Below are 13,918 nucleotides of genomic sequence, written 5' to 3'. Positions count from 1 at the left end.
CTCCTAAACTTTATGATTCACAATTTACAATTTAGGCATTTAGCAGACGCTCTTAATCCAGAGGGATTTACATTAAGCAAGAACAAAAAGCATGGGAATACATCACATATATAAAAAGCATTTATCAAGAAACATGCGTAAGCTAAGAACGTAGCTAGAACATATCTATATAATGACACTGTACATATAAACTATACATATATACTATACTATGCTGTACATATATACTATGAAGTGCTATGACTACATACAATGCAATTATTGTGCTGTCTACATAACATGCTATAAGTCTGTATCAAATGCTATCTAAGTCTAAAAAGTGCTGTCTAAGGGGGTAGGGTAAGTGCTATGGGCCATGGTGGAGTCTGAAAAGGTGGGTTCACGTTTTCGATTTGTATTACAAAGCTGAAATGTGTACTAATGAATATGACTGAAGATATAATCAATTACTGACAGGATCTGTAATGGATTGCAGATAACAAAGTATGCAAAGTCTCCAAGTTTTCCAAATTGCCTAAAAGAGCCAATCTTCATGGTGTTCAAAAAGTCAAACTGAGTTCATCTAAACCCCAACCGGCCTCAACCACTGAGTGGTGGCAATTAATGCTACAGTGGCAGGCCTAAGATTTATAAAGAGTTATACGTTCAAGATAATTCTTTCCATGGATTACAAGAGCAGTACCCTGCCATGCTGACAGGCAATTAAACAACAACTAATTGGGCGATTTTGACTCATGACCGAAGTAGTTTAATGAAGCCACTTTTAATGATGGAACCAAATGTGTGTTTTCTATTTTGTCTTGTTGCCAGGGGAAGTCTCCCTGGGGTTCACAGAGGAGGGTGAACACAGAAGAGGTAGGAGCGACAGCACTCTGACTCCAGGATCATCTTTTGAGACTTTGACTGAACGAAAAGGAGAGGCAACACCAGAGTGAGACAACCCGCCCTGGTAAGAAGTAGTGCAGCTGTCTACAAAGGCCTATACCAGAGGCTCTCAAACTGACGATCTTCGCAACGACCTCTTATCGAGCCCTCCATCTGGTCCCAAAGATGCCCCCCACCATCATCCCATCCACCCTCTTCGTCAGCCTGCTCCTAGCTGGCCCTGCTCTCCTCCTGACCCCTGCACCCACCTCCCAGGAGCTAGGGGTCAGGGGTCAAAGGTCACCCCGGGACACCAACCAGAACTCAATCAAGGTGATTGACCACCCTAAAGAGATTCTAGAACAAGAGACGAAACTCCTATTAAGTTCCATATAGTAACAACCTGCGCCCAGTGCCTCTGCCATTTTGGAGCGATGACATGACAACTTCCGGTTGCTTTAAAAAACATAAAAAAGTACAAAGCTGTACAAAGCAAAAACTTGTTTTTATCCTTTTCTACGATCACATATTGATTTCCTAATTTATTTATCATATCTATGAATGGATCAAAGCAGAAATTAGTAACATATTCATTCAGAATGTGAGGGTGCATGTGTGTGCATGTGCATACTGTACATGCGCACGCGACTTTACAAGGGTATTTGAGGTGTTACATACTTTACTGTATTTGTTTATTTGGACGGGACAGAGTATATTAATGAACATTACATTAATGTAGCGTAAATACACCAGATTTATGGTGATGCTAATTTCCATCCGTAGTCCATCCGGACATTGAACACTAAATAAAACTGACGAGAGGACAGCATACAAACCATAATGCATTTCAAACACAGTAAAATAAAACATAGAAAGCGCTTCATGCCGCCATATTGGAGTGATGCCCCATCTAGTGGTGATCCAAAGCGCTGCCGCCATATTGGAGTGATGCCCCATCTAGTGGTGATCCAAAGCGCTGCCGCCATATTGGAGTGATGCCCCATCTAGTGGTGATCCAAAAAATCACGGGGTTTCGCCTCTTGTTCTAGAATCTCTTTGACCACCCTAAAGACTAATCATTGTGTGTGTTTCCTGCACTATGTGCATCGAGAGATCTCTGTACGTAGAAATTGATTTATTGGAGATTCTGACATTCAATTGTACATACAGTACATTTAGTTTTGTATTGTTCCACGTTTTGCTTTGGCAATGTAAACCTATGTTTTCTTATGCCAATAAAGCTCAATTGAATTGAATTGAATTGAATTGAATTGAATTGAATTGAATTGAATTGAATTGAATTGAATTGAATTGAATTGAATTGAATTGAATTTAATTTAATTGACATTATAACAACCAGTCGTTGAGCTAATCTTCAGTTCTCTCACCCGATATTGTCAAAATAAGGACCTAAATGTCTAAGGTTTAAAGGCCTATTCATACTCCAGCTTTTAGCTCTAAAACTGGAGTATGAATACGCCTTAATCCTCCTTGTATTTGTGTCAGGTGGTGATCTCAGAGGGTTAATCCTCCTTGTATTTGTGTCAGGTGGTGATCTCAGAGGGTTAATCCTCCTTGTATTTGTGTCAGGTGGTGATCTCAGAGGGTTAATCCTCCTTGTATTTGTGTCAGGTGGTGATCTCAGAGGGTTAATCCTCCTTGTATTTGTGTCAGGTGGTGATCTCAGAGGGTTAATCCTCCTTGTATTTGTGTCAGGTGGTGATCTCAGAGGGTTAATCCTCCTTGTATTTGTGTCAGGTGGTGATCTCAGAGGGTTAATCCTCCTTGTATTTGTGTCAGGTGGTGATCTCAGAGGGTTGTGCCAGTCATGGGGATTCGTCCAACTCAGAACAAGGAGGTAATTGTCATGAAAACATTGACTACATTGTTGTCCTCGGTCATTAAAGCATGTATCTCCATATTTTATTAATTAATGCCCTATACTTCATTGTATGACAATGATGCGCATTTTTTGCGAAAACAGCTGAGAATGATCTGATATTTTTGCTACTTTTTGAAAGTGTTTGCAACATTTTCTTTTATGACATGCCCATGCCTTCCAGTTTGAAAGTGGTTAAGACTGGGTTTTCTAAATATTTAACCAATGAAAATTATTAACAAGAGCTTCTGATAATAACTACATTGGATGCACATGCAGGTTCCTTTTTTCAATTTCCTGTCATGGACATGCAAGGTTTCTACCTGATAGGGACAATATCTTTTCATCTATTGTTTGGGTACATCATCACCCCCTGCTGTGATTTCTATATCAAAGCTCAACATATATCTAATTCTCAAACTTGTACAGTCACATCAAGACAATGTTTCTGTAATTTCCCTGATAGATTTGGATCATCTTCTGCTCTACTACTCCTGTGTTTCCCAGGTAAAGAACTGGACCTGGTTCCAGGTTCTCCTCTAGTGCTGACCACCCGAATCCAACTGATCTCGTCCGGTTCGGGCTCCGGGGGTTCGTGTGGCTGCGAGGCAGACTTCGCTGCCCTGAGGGAGAGACTGGAGAGGTTGGAGAGAGAGGTGTCTTCCCTCAGGGAGAAGTGTGGAGGACCTGATGGAGGGTGCTGCTCTTCCAAGGAGAGCAAAGGTACCCACTTAGAAAAATAACAAATAATTAACATAATAATTAATGACGAGTGTAGAAATGGGACCCGTACATACATGTCCATGTCCATCCATTTGTACACTCTCAGAGTTATGGGGTCCTTGAAATGGAAAAGTTGAGAAGTTGAGAATTTTCAGGCCGCAGCCCCCCAAAATAATAATATTTGAACTGGAGACCCCCACCCTGACAAGCCAGTATATTTAGTTATTAGCGCAGCCGCGCCCGGCAGCCGGCAAAAGCTAGAGTTCTCAACAGACCCGAAAATTAAGGCCCGGCACTACCTACCTGGGCCCTAACTGGACTGGCCCGAGGCCCCGCCTGGCCTTACTAATTAGCACAAATTTTAGTTTATTTTATTCAGCATTTTCAAACGCTGAACAAATAATGGGCCTTGATGTGAAAAAGATTGAGAACCAGTGCTTTAGAGTATAAGTTTATAATTGGACTTCACTTCAGTAAGTCTCTCAAGGCGATATTAGCTCACTGTTCTCCGCACTGCCCAGCCCATTGAATCACCCAACAATTCCACTGCTTTAAAAGAAGCTCTTCCACGCCTCAGTATCCTGAGTGTCAATTTAAATGTGAGAGTAGAAATGAATCCCTACAGGCCTCTCTCAAAGTTAAATTAACACTCACACTCTTGCCGTGCACCTCCCTCCACCGCCTGCTCTCTCATCACACGCACACACACACACACACACACACACACGCACACACACGCACACACGCACGCACACGCACACACTATCACTGTCTCCCCCTGTTCCTTCATCTCTTCCACATGCACACGAGCACACTCCCACTCATGGAAACACACATGTGCACAACTGCACACACTCCCATTCTATTGAATCATCGTACATACCACTCCTTTTTATGATGTTACACGTGCGCAACTGCGCATATGCATGTACATGCACGCATGCACGCATGCACGCACGCACACACACACACACACACACACACACACACACACACACACACACACACACACACACACACACACACACACACACACACACACACACACACACATCCTCTTTTTTGCACAGAACTCCCACACGCTCAGCTCCCACACACACTGTTAATGTTATACTTTACATGCGCTTTCTCAGAAAAGTGATTCCTGTACAGAGTATTTTCATATCATAAAACTGTAACTGTCCTCTCAGTAATCCAGTTTGACATATTTACAGTAGTCAGCTGCCTGTCATAGAACAGCTGACATCAGTAATGACCGCATTCATAACTGGAACACCTCAGCAATACTCACATGAAATGACATCACCCATACGCGTGCGTGTGTCCATCCGTGTGTGTGTGTGTCCATCCGTGTGTGTGTGTGTGTGTGTGTGTGTGTGTGTGTGTGTGTGTGTGTGTGTGTGTGTGTGTGTGTGTGTGTGTGTGTGTGTGTGTGTGTGTGTGTGTGTGTGTGTGTGTGTGTGTGTGTGTGTGTGTGTGTGTGTGTGTGTGTGTGTGTGTGTGTGTGTGTTCCAGTGCTCTGCCCAGTGTGATCTCAATCTACATTTCCCCTTAATCAACTGCAGCTTCACAAATCTTCTCATCCCATGCGTGCATACACACAACACACGCACACCGAGAATAAATCATCTACACAAGGAGGGGTCTGGTTGGAGCCATACAGTATATTCAAACAGACCACCCATTTCTATTTCACTTGTGTATTTATTTATTTTCAACTTTTTTTATAATGAGGACAATAGATCGGATTTTTGTTTTTTAAACAATACGGTACCCACACACAGCATTTAGTTTGTTTTAAAGGAGACAGATCAGTCTCTTAGAAGTTAATTTTTATAAACAGTAGGAAAGCTCAGGGACATTCCTTATTCCTTGTAGAGGTTCATGTGGTTCTTGAGTCGATCATTTGTTCTTTTTATTTATATATATATATATTATCTCAAACTCAAATGTATTTCTATAGATGTTTTCCACTGGAAAAGGACACCCCCTGTACTTTTCCCACAAAAGAGGGGAATATCTTCCAGGGCGGACAAGCATGCAATATGTGCAAAAACGTTGGCAATATCCAAATGCCAACCAAACAAAATGCCAAACAAACAACACATCTATAATAATTTATGAAGTGACATGAATTGGCACTACATTGATAGAGAAAGGGGTGCTCGGTGGAGCGCATATCTCTGCCAGGCTGGGTGATCTACCCAGGGCTCAAGTCGTGAGTTGCAGAAGTTAGGAAGCTGTGGGTGGAAATAGGGTTTCTACTGTATGATGCCGTATCTATACCGTACACATTTTCACACGAGTGCCGCCACCAAAAGCACTCTGCAGTTTCAACATGTTTCAACTGATATGATTTAAATAACATGCCTTAAATAAAATGTTGCCTTTGCCCCTTTATCTCTGTCTGTATGTCTTTCCCTCTCTGCTTCCATCTCTCCATCCTCTTCCAGGTGCTGGTTGTTCCAACAAGCCGATAGATGAGTGTCCCAACGAGTGCAGTGATCAGGGTCGCTGTGTTGACGGGAAGTGCGTCTGCTTCCCTGGGTTCAGCGGGCCGGACTGCAGCCAGTCCGACTGCCCTGGGAACTGCAACGACAAGGGCAGGTGTGTGAACGGGCAGTGTGTGTGCGACCCCGGATTCACTGGCCCCGACTGCTCACAGAGCGATTGCCCCGACGACTGCAACGACAGAGGCAGGTGCGTGAACGGGAAATGTGTCTGCGACTCTGGTTTCACTGGTCCAACGTGCTCGGACAAGGCCTGTCCCGGGAACTGCAACAATCGTGGCCGGTGTGTGAACGGACAATGTGTTTGCAAGTCCGGCTTCACGGGACCTGACTGCTCCGAAAGGGCCTGCCCCGGGAACTGCAACAACCGCGGGCGGTGTGTAAATGGGAAATGCGTGTGTGACTCCGGTTACACCGGTGCCGACTGTTCGGAGGACTCCTGTCCCGGTAACTGTAACAACAAAGGCCGCTGTGTTAATGGACAGTGCGTGTGCAATCCTGGATTCACTGGCCCGGACTGCTCAGAGCAAACCTGCCCTGACAACTGTAACAATCGTGGAAGGTGTGTCGATGGGAAATGTGTGTGCGATGTGGGTTTCACCGGCACCGACTGCTCGGCCAAAGCTTGTCCCAACAACTGCAGCAACAAGGGCCGCTGCGTCAAGGGCAGGTGTGTGTGTCGTCAAGGTTTCACCGGCCCTGACTGCAGCGAGTGTGAGGCTGGGATGACCGGACCTAACTGTGATATCGGTGAGTCTAAAGGAGAATTTCCTCCTCTTATTTTGGGGATTTTGAACTTGAGCCAATGAAGAAAAATTCCCCAGCGCACAATTCCCATCCTGTTCAAATTCAAGGGATTTATTGTTCTTAAAATGACAATAGGAATAGCAATGGTTACTCGTCTATGACTCATAGATGCATAATGTCAGCATAATTAGGCCTGCAATTTAGAGGGTTAGCAACCCCTACTTTAGCCATAAAACGTAATATTGAATGAGCCTAAATTGTCCCGTTTGCCTCGTATTTCCCCTGTTGTTGTGGTTTCTAGGCAACCTTAGCTTAGTTGGAAGCTCTGTTTGGAACTGGTTCAACCTGCAATGATTCCAACAGTGGAAGTTTTTCATTATGAAGGCCTCACTATGACATTATGTGGAAGCAGGCCAGCTCTGCATAACACATTGCCTCAAACATGGATATGGTGTGGGGGACTTATAGGGGAATTACTGTATTGACGAATGAAACCAACAAGGCGGTGTGAGTGAGTGAGTGCATGCATACTTAGTTACTGTTAGTTTGCAGTTTACATTGGTACTGTTGTCTATATAAATATGAAGGGGCTTTGACTAATTATACTGCTTAAAGAAATACAAAAATAACATGAGCTTTGCAATAAAATAAGTATTAATGAGATCAGTATGCGCTTTCGCAAAGGCTTGTCTAATTTAGTTCTTCATGTTCAGAATGGCCTATTGAATACTGGCATTGGACTGAAGTAATGCTTTAGTTTATAATACCATTATGTGCATATTGCACGGGGCAATTCTTGCCTCTCCATACCACTCGATACGTCTGTCCATGATTGCTACAATAAAAACCTCCAGCCTAGAGAGCATACGTTAAGAGTGTTGTAATAGTTTATGAGACCATGCATGTGTAAAGCAAAGGGGCAATTCAGCCTGTCCTTCTACTACCCTGTCATCAGAAAATGGTACTGCGATGCTTTATGAGTCCATGATGTAATGTGTTGTGCAGAAAATTCTTCAACTATTTTTTTACGAGAACTCCAGCGGTAAAACAAATTTGTGAAATATTATCAAACGTGCCCTCGTTACAAGTGGCTATGAATCATCTATCCAGCTTCGCCAGGCAGGCTCTAATGTTTGTCTTGGCATGCAGGCTTAACACACACATATGAGTACAATGGTACAGTGTGGTATACTGGTATTTGGTGTGTGCGCGGACAAGCATGTGTGCATTTTCCTGTAGGATAACGCATTACTCCTCATCCGGGACCTACATGCTTTTGGCTCCTCCAGATCCAGTGATTAGTTAGTGATTAGTGAGTCAGAGAGAGCAGCACGCATGTTCAACTTCCTTTACCACAGGCATTTATGCTGGTATAATCTCTTAATAGGCTGTCTGTCACAGTTTAGATGATAATGATTCAGCAGTCCACTGCTAATTATTTCCTGCTGCTTTATTAGCTCACCAAGTTCTAGCTTGAGAGACAGAGAGACGATGACATTCTCTGAAAGAAAAAGACAGAGAAAGAGAGGGAAGGAAGTCTAGCATTACACGGAAGCAGGGATTGAACCCGGGGCTCCCACTCGCCAGATCAACTCGCAACCTGTCGTGCCAATAGGGCTGAGCCCGATTGGCAGGGCTGTTGCGGGCTGGGTCTTGGCTGGGGGCTAGGGCTACAATCACCCCCCCAGTCTTTTTGAAGCGCGTCCTCACGCTTCTCACTTCACACCGCGGACCGCCGCACACGATGTCCCTCAGTCATGTCCCTCACACGAGGATATCACGCTCCACGTCCTGCTAACTACGCCAGATAGAGGGTATGCGCGTGACATCATCACCAAACCCGGAAGTTATGCAGGAATGCCTACTGAGTGGCAAAAACTACTTTCTGGCATTGACATCCCATACATCCAAACCGAAAAGTCCTATCTGATTGCATTAAACAATGTTAAACACACTTTGCATGTTGCTTTGCCACTCGATTTGCCACTCGATGGGCCATTCACTTTAAGCATGCGCATACCCTCTATAGTAGCATTACGCGAAAGTGGGGATTGATTGAACCCGGGGCTCCCACTCGTGCAACCTACCGTGCCAATAGGTGCTGAGCCCGATTGGCAGGGCTGTTGCGGGCTGGGTCTTGGCTGGGGGCTACAGAAGGAAGGAAGGAAGGAAGGAAGGAAAATAGTAGCCTGGCGCGGCCAGACTCATAGCAAGTGTTCACTGATGTTTCCTCCCCGCATATGATGATATCATATGCGGGGAAGAATCTTCAGTGATTCCCCGCTATATGAGGCTGGCCAAGCCAGGCTAGGAAAATAGTACTGTACAGTTATCAATGTTATCATATAGGCTGAGTGAGAGACATTTCTGGGTTGTAAAGGATTAGAAAGTGTAAGTGACAGGAGGTTTTCGTGGCACAAATTGACACAACAATAACATTAGGGAATGAATATATTTGAAGACTGCTGAATGCTGGTGTCCAGATGTTTTAATGATTACTGACTCACATCTGTTCTTGTCTGTCTGTCTGTCTGTCTGTCTGTCTGTCTGTCTGTCTGTCTGTCTGTCTGTCTGTCTGTCTGTCTGTCTGTCTGTCTGTCTGTCTGTCTGTCTGTCTGTCTGTCTGTCTGTCCATCCATCCAGAGATGGCCGGAGTGTCCCAACTTGAGACCAGGGACCTCACAGAGACATCTGTCACTCTGTTCTGGACTCCGCCCCCTGTCCAGTACGACACCTACCACCTTATTATCACTAGCAAGGTACACACGCACGCACGCACGCACGCACGCACGCACGCACGCACGCACAGACAGACAGACAGACAGACAGACAGACAGACAGACAGAGATATGCTTTAAGAGTTGCTCTGAGCATAAGTCTGTATCGACAGCAGAAGCTAATGTCCATTTATATACACTGTAACCACAGGAGTTCCAAATGGTACAGTCCAATTAATCACAGACTTCTCTGTGGAAAAAGATATTGACTCATTTTGGCCCTCTTAGGATAAAATTGTAAGTATTTTATGGTAATATATTCTGACTGACTCTTCCATCCCTGACATCATTCTATGGGTATAGACAGTGCGTATTTCTTGGGTGCAGTGCACACGTGAGCATACATGCGTGTGCAATAGTTTGTGTGTGTGCTTACGTGTGTATTTGTGCTTTGATGTGAATTAGCGCATACATACAGTATGCATGTGTGCATACAATATACGTGCATATGCATACTGTATGTGTGCGAATGTGCCTGACATTATCAACATTATTTCAGTCAAACTACGGTAATTACTTTACCATTCACCAACTCAAGAGTTCTTTCCGTCTTCTGTGGACCCTAAAACCAAGCAGCCTTGAACGTTTTACGAATCCACTCAAGATGCTGTCATAATTGACACACATGACTGCACTCTCCATGCCGTAAATTGTAAATTTGTTTCACAGCATGGAGAATCTTTGTATTTTTCAAGATTCACAGTACAGTGAACCCAGAGAAACGAAAGGCGAGGGAGAGAGAGAGAGGAGGGGGGGGGGGGGGGGGGATGATATGCAGTAAAGTGCCGTGGTCGGATTTGAACCGGGGTCAGCTGCGAGAAGCGCTATAGCCTTATTTATGTGATACATGCTCTTACTCGGTGAACCACTGGATCACTCCGGAAAGAACATTATATACTGAAGGCATGAACCACCAAATTTATAAACCATTTTATAGTTTTAATCATTATAATTGTATGTATTTAATTTATAATGATATATTTCTTTGAGCTAAGTGGTTTGTCAAAACAACAACCAAAAAGAATGTTAGAAGTGTGACCTAAATGCTTAACAAGACAAAGGACAGGAAAAACAAACATTGTGTACACGTGCACGTGTGTTTGTGTGTATGTGTACACATGCGTGCGTGCGTGTCCACTGAAGTACCTGTCATAAATCCTAAGCTCTTTAGTAAAACATTCTGTGAAAGAATGTACATAAAACGGCTGAATGCATTGAGCCCAGCATCGTTAAGAGAAGAACTGATAGATAAATATACTAAATTGCCGCAGAGCTGGTCTAGTCTATCCAGCTCTCAAGTGCTTTTCATCCAGATGCCAAAGTAAGAGCAGCAGCAGCGTGGCCTATAAATCGCGTTATGGCAGACTCCATTATATATTATTATTTTTTACATCTGGCATGTACAGTTGAAATGTAAACATGAACAATCTAATCCTTACATAGGCGTTAACAGCCCGCTCTCCTTATTCGGCCAGTTGCACAAATATAATGCACATTGCTGTTGATGTACCCGTACTGTACAGCATGTCATTTAAATCAAAGCATGTTAACATGCTCTGGAAGCCTTATATCAAATGAATTGTATATTGATGACGATATAGGTCTTTGTATTGGTTTATACACAGCTTGGGTTTACTGTACCTTCTGACTCATTCAAAATGTTTTCTGAATGTTGGGGCAGATTTAGCTGTTCGAACTGTTGTTCTGTTTCCAAGATTTAGAAGATTAGAACATAAGTATTGTTTATGAGAAGGCCAAATTATAACATTACAATAAGTTTTTCCACACTAATTTCATTTCCAGAATATAAAATGACCTGTGGTTGTCAGTCCTTTAAAGGACGTTGTGGGGAGGCATGCATGGTATCTATTCAACATTGACACAAAACAAGGACATGAAAGTCTTGTATGGTGGTTGGACCAGTCCAGTACGGGACGTAGTGCAGAAATGACAATTTGTCACACAGCTAAGCCTGATGAAGAGTTCTTGGCTTGCAATACTGCCGTAGGTGTTGGTCATTTTTCAATGAATTGTCCAGAGTCTGCTAGTTTCAGCAGTCAAACAAATGATAAAGTAAATGTATTGTATTATTCCATCCTGGCGAGGTCTTCTGGGATACATTTTTTGACCTTTATTTAAACAGGCACATCTGAGTGAGCATAGCTAGATCACCATGCCTCACGTCCATACATAGGCCTATACACCGGTATTTCAATCTCTGATTCTGAATATTTCCATTTAGGGTAAAAGAAAAATGGATGTTATGAGGTTACCTTGGCCAACAGCAATGATGTGAACTCTCTCGTGTGATTTATCTCGGTTGGGGCTGGCTTCATCGCTGTTTTCCATAAAAAAGGAAGGGGGCGAGAAGTTGGTTTCATAGAGCATGACTCTGGTCGTTGGAGAAAAAAAATGACAGTGCTCAGAGGTCTGGTAAACCTGCAAGACATGCTGCGTCATCGCCAAGAGAAACTGTTTCTGTTTTCGATGTGTAACGAACTGTAGCCGGCGTACACTTAGGCTTGGCTTGTGGCTTCAAGGGCGCGCGATTCACCTTTAAAGCTGTTAAGGAACATTTGACAGCGAAGGTGTATTACTTCTGTTGCAGTGAATGTGAAAAAGTACAACAAACCTCACCTCGGTCAAACCAACCAACTCCCGCTTTCAAACAAATGACCAATACTTTAACCACATGAACCCATACTACCACTATTCTAGGCATATACAGTAATAGGTGAACCTTTAGTGAAAATATGCGAACTGAATTGTGCAAAAACCCTGGATGATCCCGGTCAATGAGGGCTTAATGGACATGCATTTTCATCAGCATCCATTGGAATAACATTCCTCACAATAGCACAACCCAAGTTGAGGGATAAGAGTGCACATCTTCCAGTGCCTTATGGGATCAATTAAATGCTTATAGTGTGATCACATCTACCTATCAGATGTCAAAGAGAGTACCATCCCTGAGGAAAATAACTCTTAGTGCAGTTGCGCACAGACAGATGCCACTGATTACGTTTAACTCAATGCTAGCATTGTGTGTTCTATTGGAGTGTGTAAGGATGCTATTAGCGTTTCCTTGATTAGTGCTCATTGTGGGAAAGGAACTATTGGCCTACTGGGTGAGGGTGAGTGGATAAAACTGTTTGAAACTTTTCATCAGAGCTTCAGACTCAGTAGCAGGCTAGCAGCTGGCTAATGTTATGTGTGCTTAAAGATTATTACAACAAACATTTGGTACATATCATGTTTGATTAAAAAAAAACAGGAGTGGTTTAATAGTCCATTCCTTCAGCTTCAACAAGTTCATTGTCACATTACAAGTTTACACCAGGTAGAAAGTAGGGATGGGTCAGATTAATCGATTAATCATTAATTAATTAAAAATCGATTATTTAAAATAAATCAAATATATATTATTCTTTATAAAAAAAGAAAATCTGTTGCAAAGGCTATATTATCATCAAAACACTGGCCATAAAACTACATATTTAAATATAGGATAACAACAAGAGTGAAAAACAAGAGTAAAATCTCAATCTATTAAAAGCAAATATTAAATATACATAAAATGTGTGACAGTGTGACTGACTTAAACCCTTTTGCTCTTTGGGGAATATAAGGTCATTCATGAACTTCTTCCAGCGCTGGTTCAGTGCTGGGTGATCGTTTCTGCTTCCTTCCAAGATGTTCTTTTTTCAGTCTCTTGTGCAACATCTAACTATAAATGCACCAAGTCTCTGTGTGTGTACGTACGTCTGTACGTCTGTACGTCTGTAATCCACGTAACTCAAGAACCGTTCGCCCCACCAACTTCAAATTCGACACACGCGTTCCACCCCACCACAGGACGTGCAGTGCCCGGTGTCGGTCGGACCCACAGTTGTCCAGAACCGCCCCAAAAAGGCCTCTGCCCAGTGTCCATATATGGAGCTGGCCTGTTCTGACATCATTCTGACGTCTGCATAGGCATGCCTGACAAAGAACTCCATATACTGTATGGGCATAAAAGGGACACAGACATGGGTGGTGCATGCATTTCCAACTTGCATCGTTCCAAGTAGGCCAGTATGCACGGGCACCGTGCATACTGGCTGTTATCACAGCTGTTATCATAATTATGTATGAAGTCAGATATGTACAACCACATACATATGGTGAGTGACAGGCCCGTGTACTACTGTACCAATGCAAAGGTGGATGCCTGTAAGACTGACATGGCCATCTAGTGGCCGCATTGAATTTCAGAACAGGATTGCAGTCAAAAGTGCAGCTGGTGGGCGCCCACTGACCAATTTGTCCAGGCGCATGCCACATATAGGCTTTGGCCTGACAGCGTGTTGCGTGTTTGAGTCCCGTTCATGACGACCTTTGCTGCTTATATCTCTCCCCTTCTCTCTCTCTCTCCCTCT

The 13,918-nt window shown here is 43.3% G+C and overlaps 1 protein-coding gene across 1 annotated transcript in view; it reads left to right on the top strand.

Annotated features, from left to right (window-relative positions):
• The first annotated feature begins 1,007 nt into the window (after positions 1 to 1,007).
• The window catches only part of tnxbb (tenascin XBb), a 36,525-nt gene continuing 23,614 nt past the window's right edge, over positions 1,008 to 13,918 (top strand). The window contains exons 1-5 of the mRNA XM_079521964.1: positions 1,008 to 1,197; positions 2,665 to 2,722; positions 3,251 to 3,466; positions 5,920 to 6,726; positions 9,367 to 9,482. Coding sequence (XP_079378090.1) covers positions 1,051 to 1,197; positions 2,665 to 2,722; positions 3,251 to 3,466; positions 5,920 to 6,726; positions 9,367 to 9,482 — 1,344 coding nt within the window. The 5' untranslated portion in view covers positions 1,008 to 1,050. The remainder of the gene's footprint in view (positions 1,198 to 2,664; positions 2,723 to 3,250; positions 3,467 to 5,919; positions 6,727 to 9,366; positions 9,483 to 13,918) is intronic.

The sequence above is a fragment of the Electrona antarctica genome (genome assembly GCF_951216825.1).
Source record: "Electrona antarctica genome assembly, chromosome: 15".
Lineage (NCBI taxonomy): Eukaryota > Metazoa > Chordata > Actinopteri > Myctophiformes > Myctophidae > Electrona > Electrona antarctica.
Note: the sequence above shows the minus strand (reverse complement) of the source record. Positions and strands in the feature narration are given on the sequence as shown.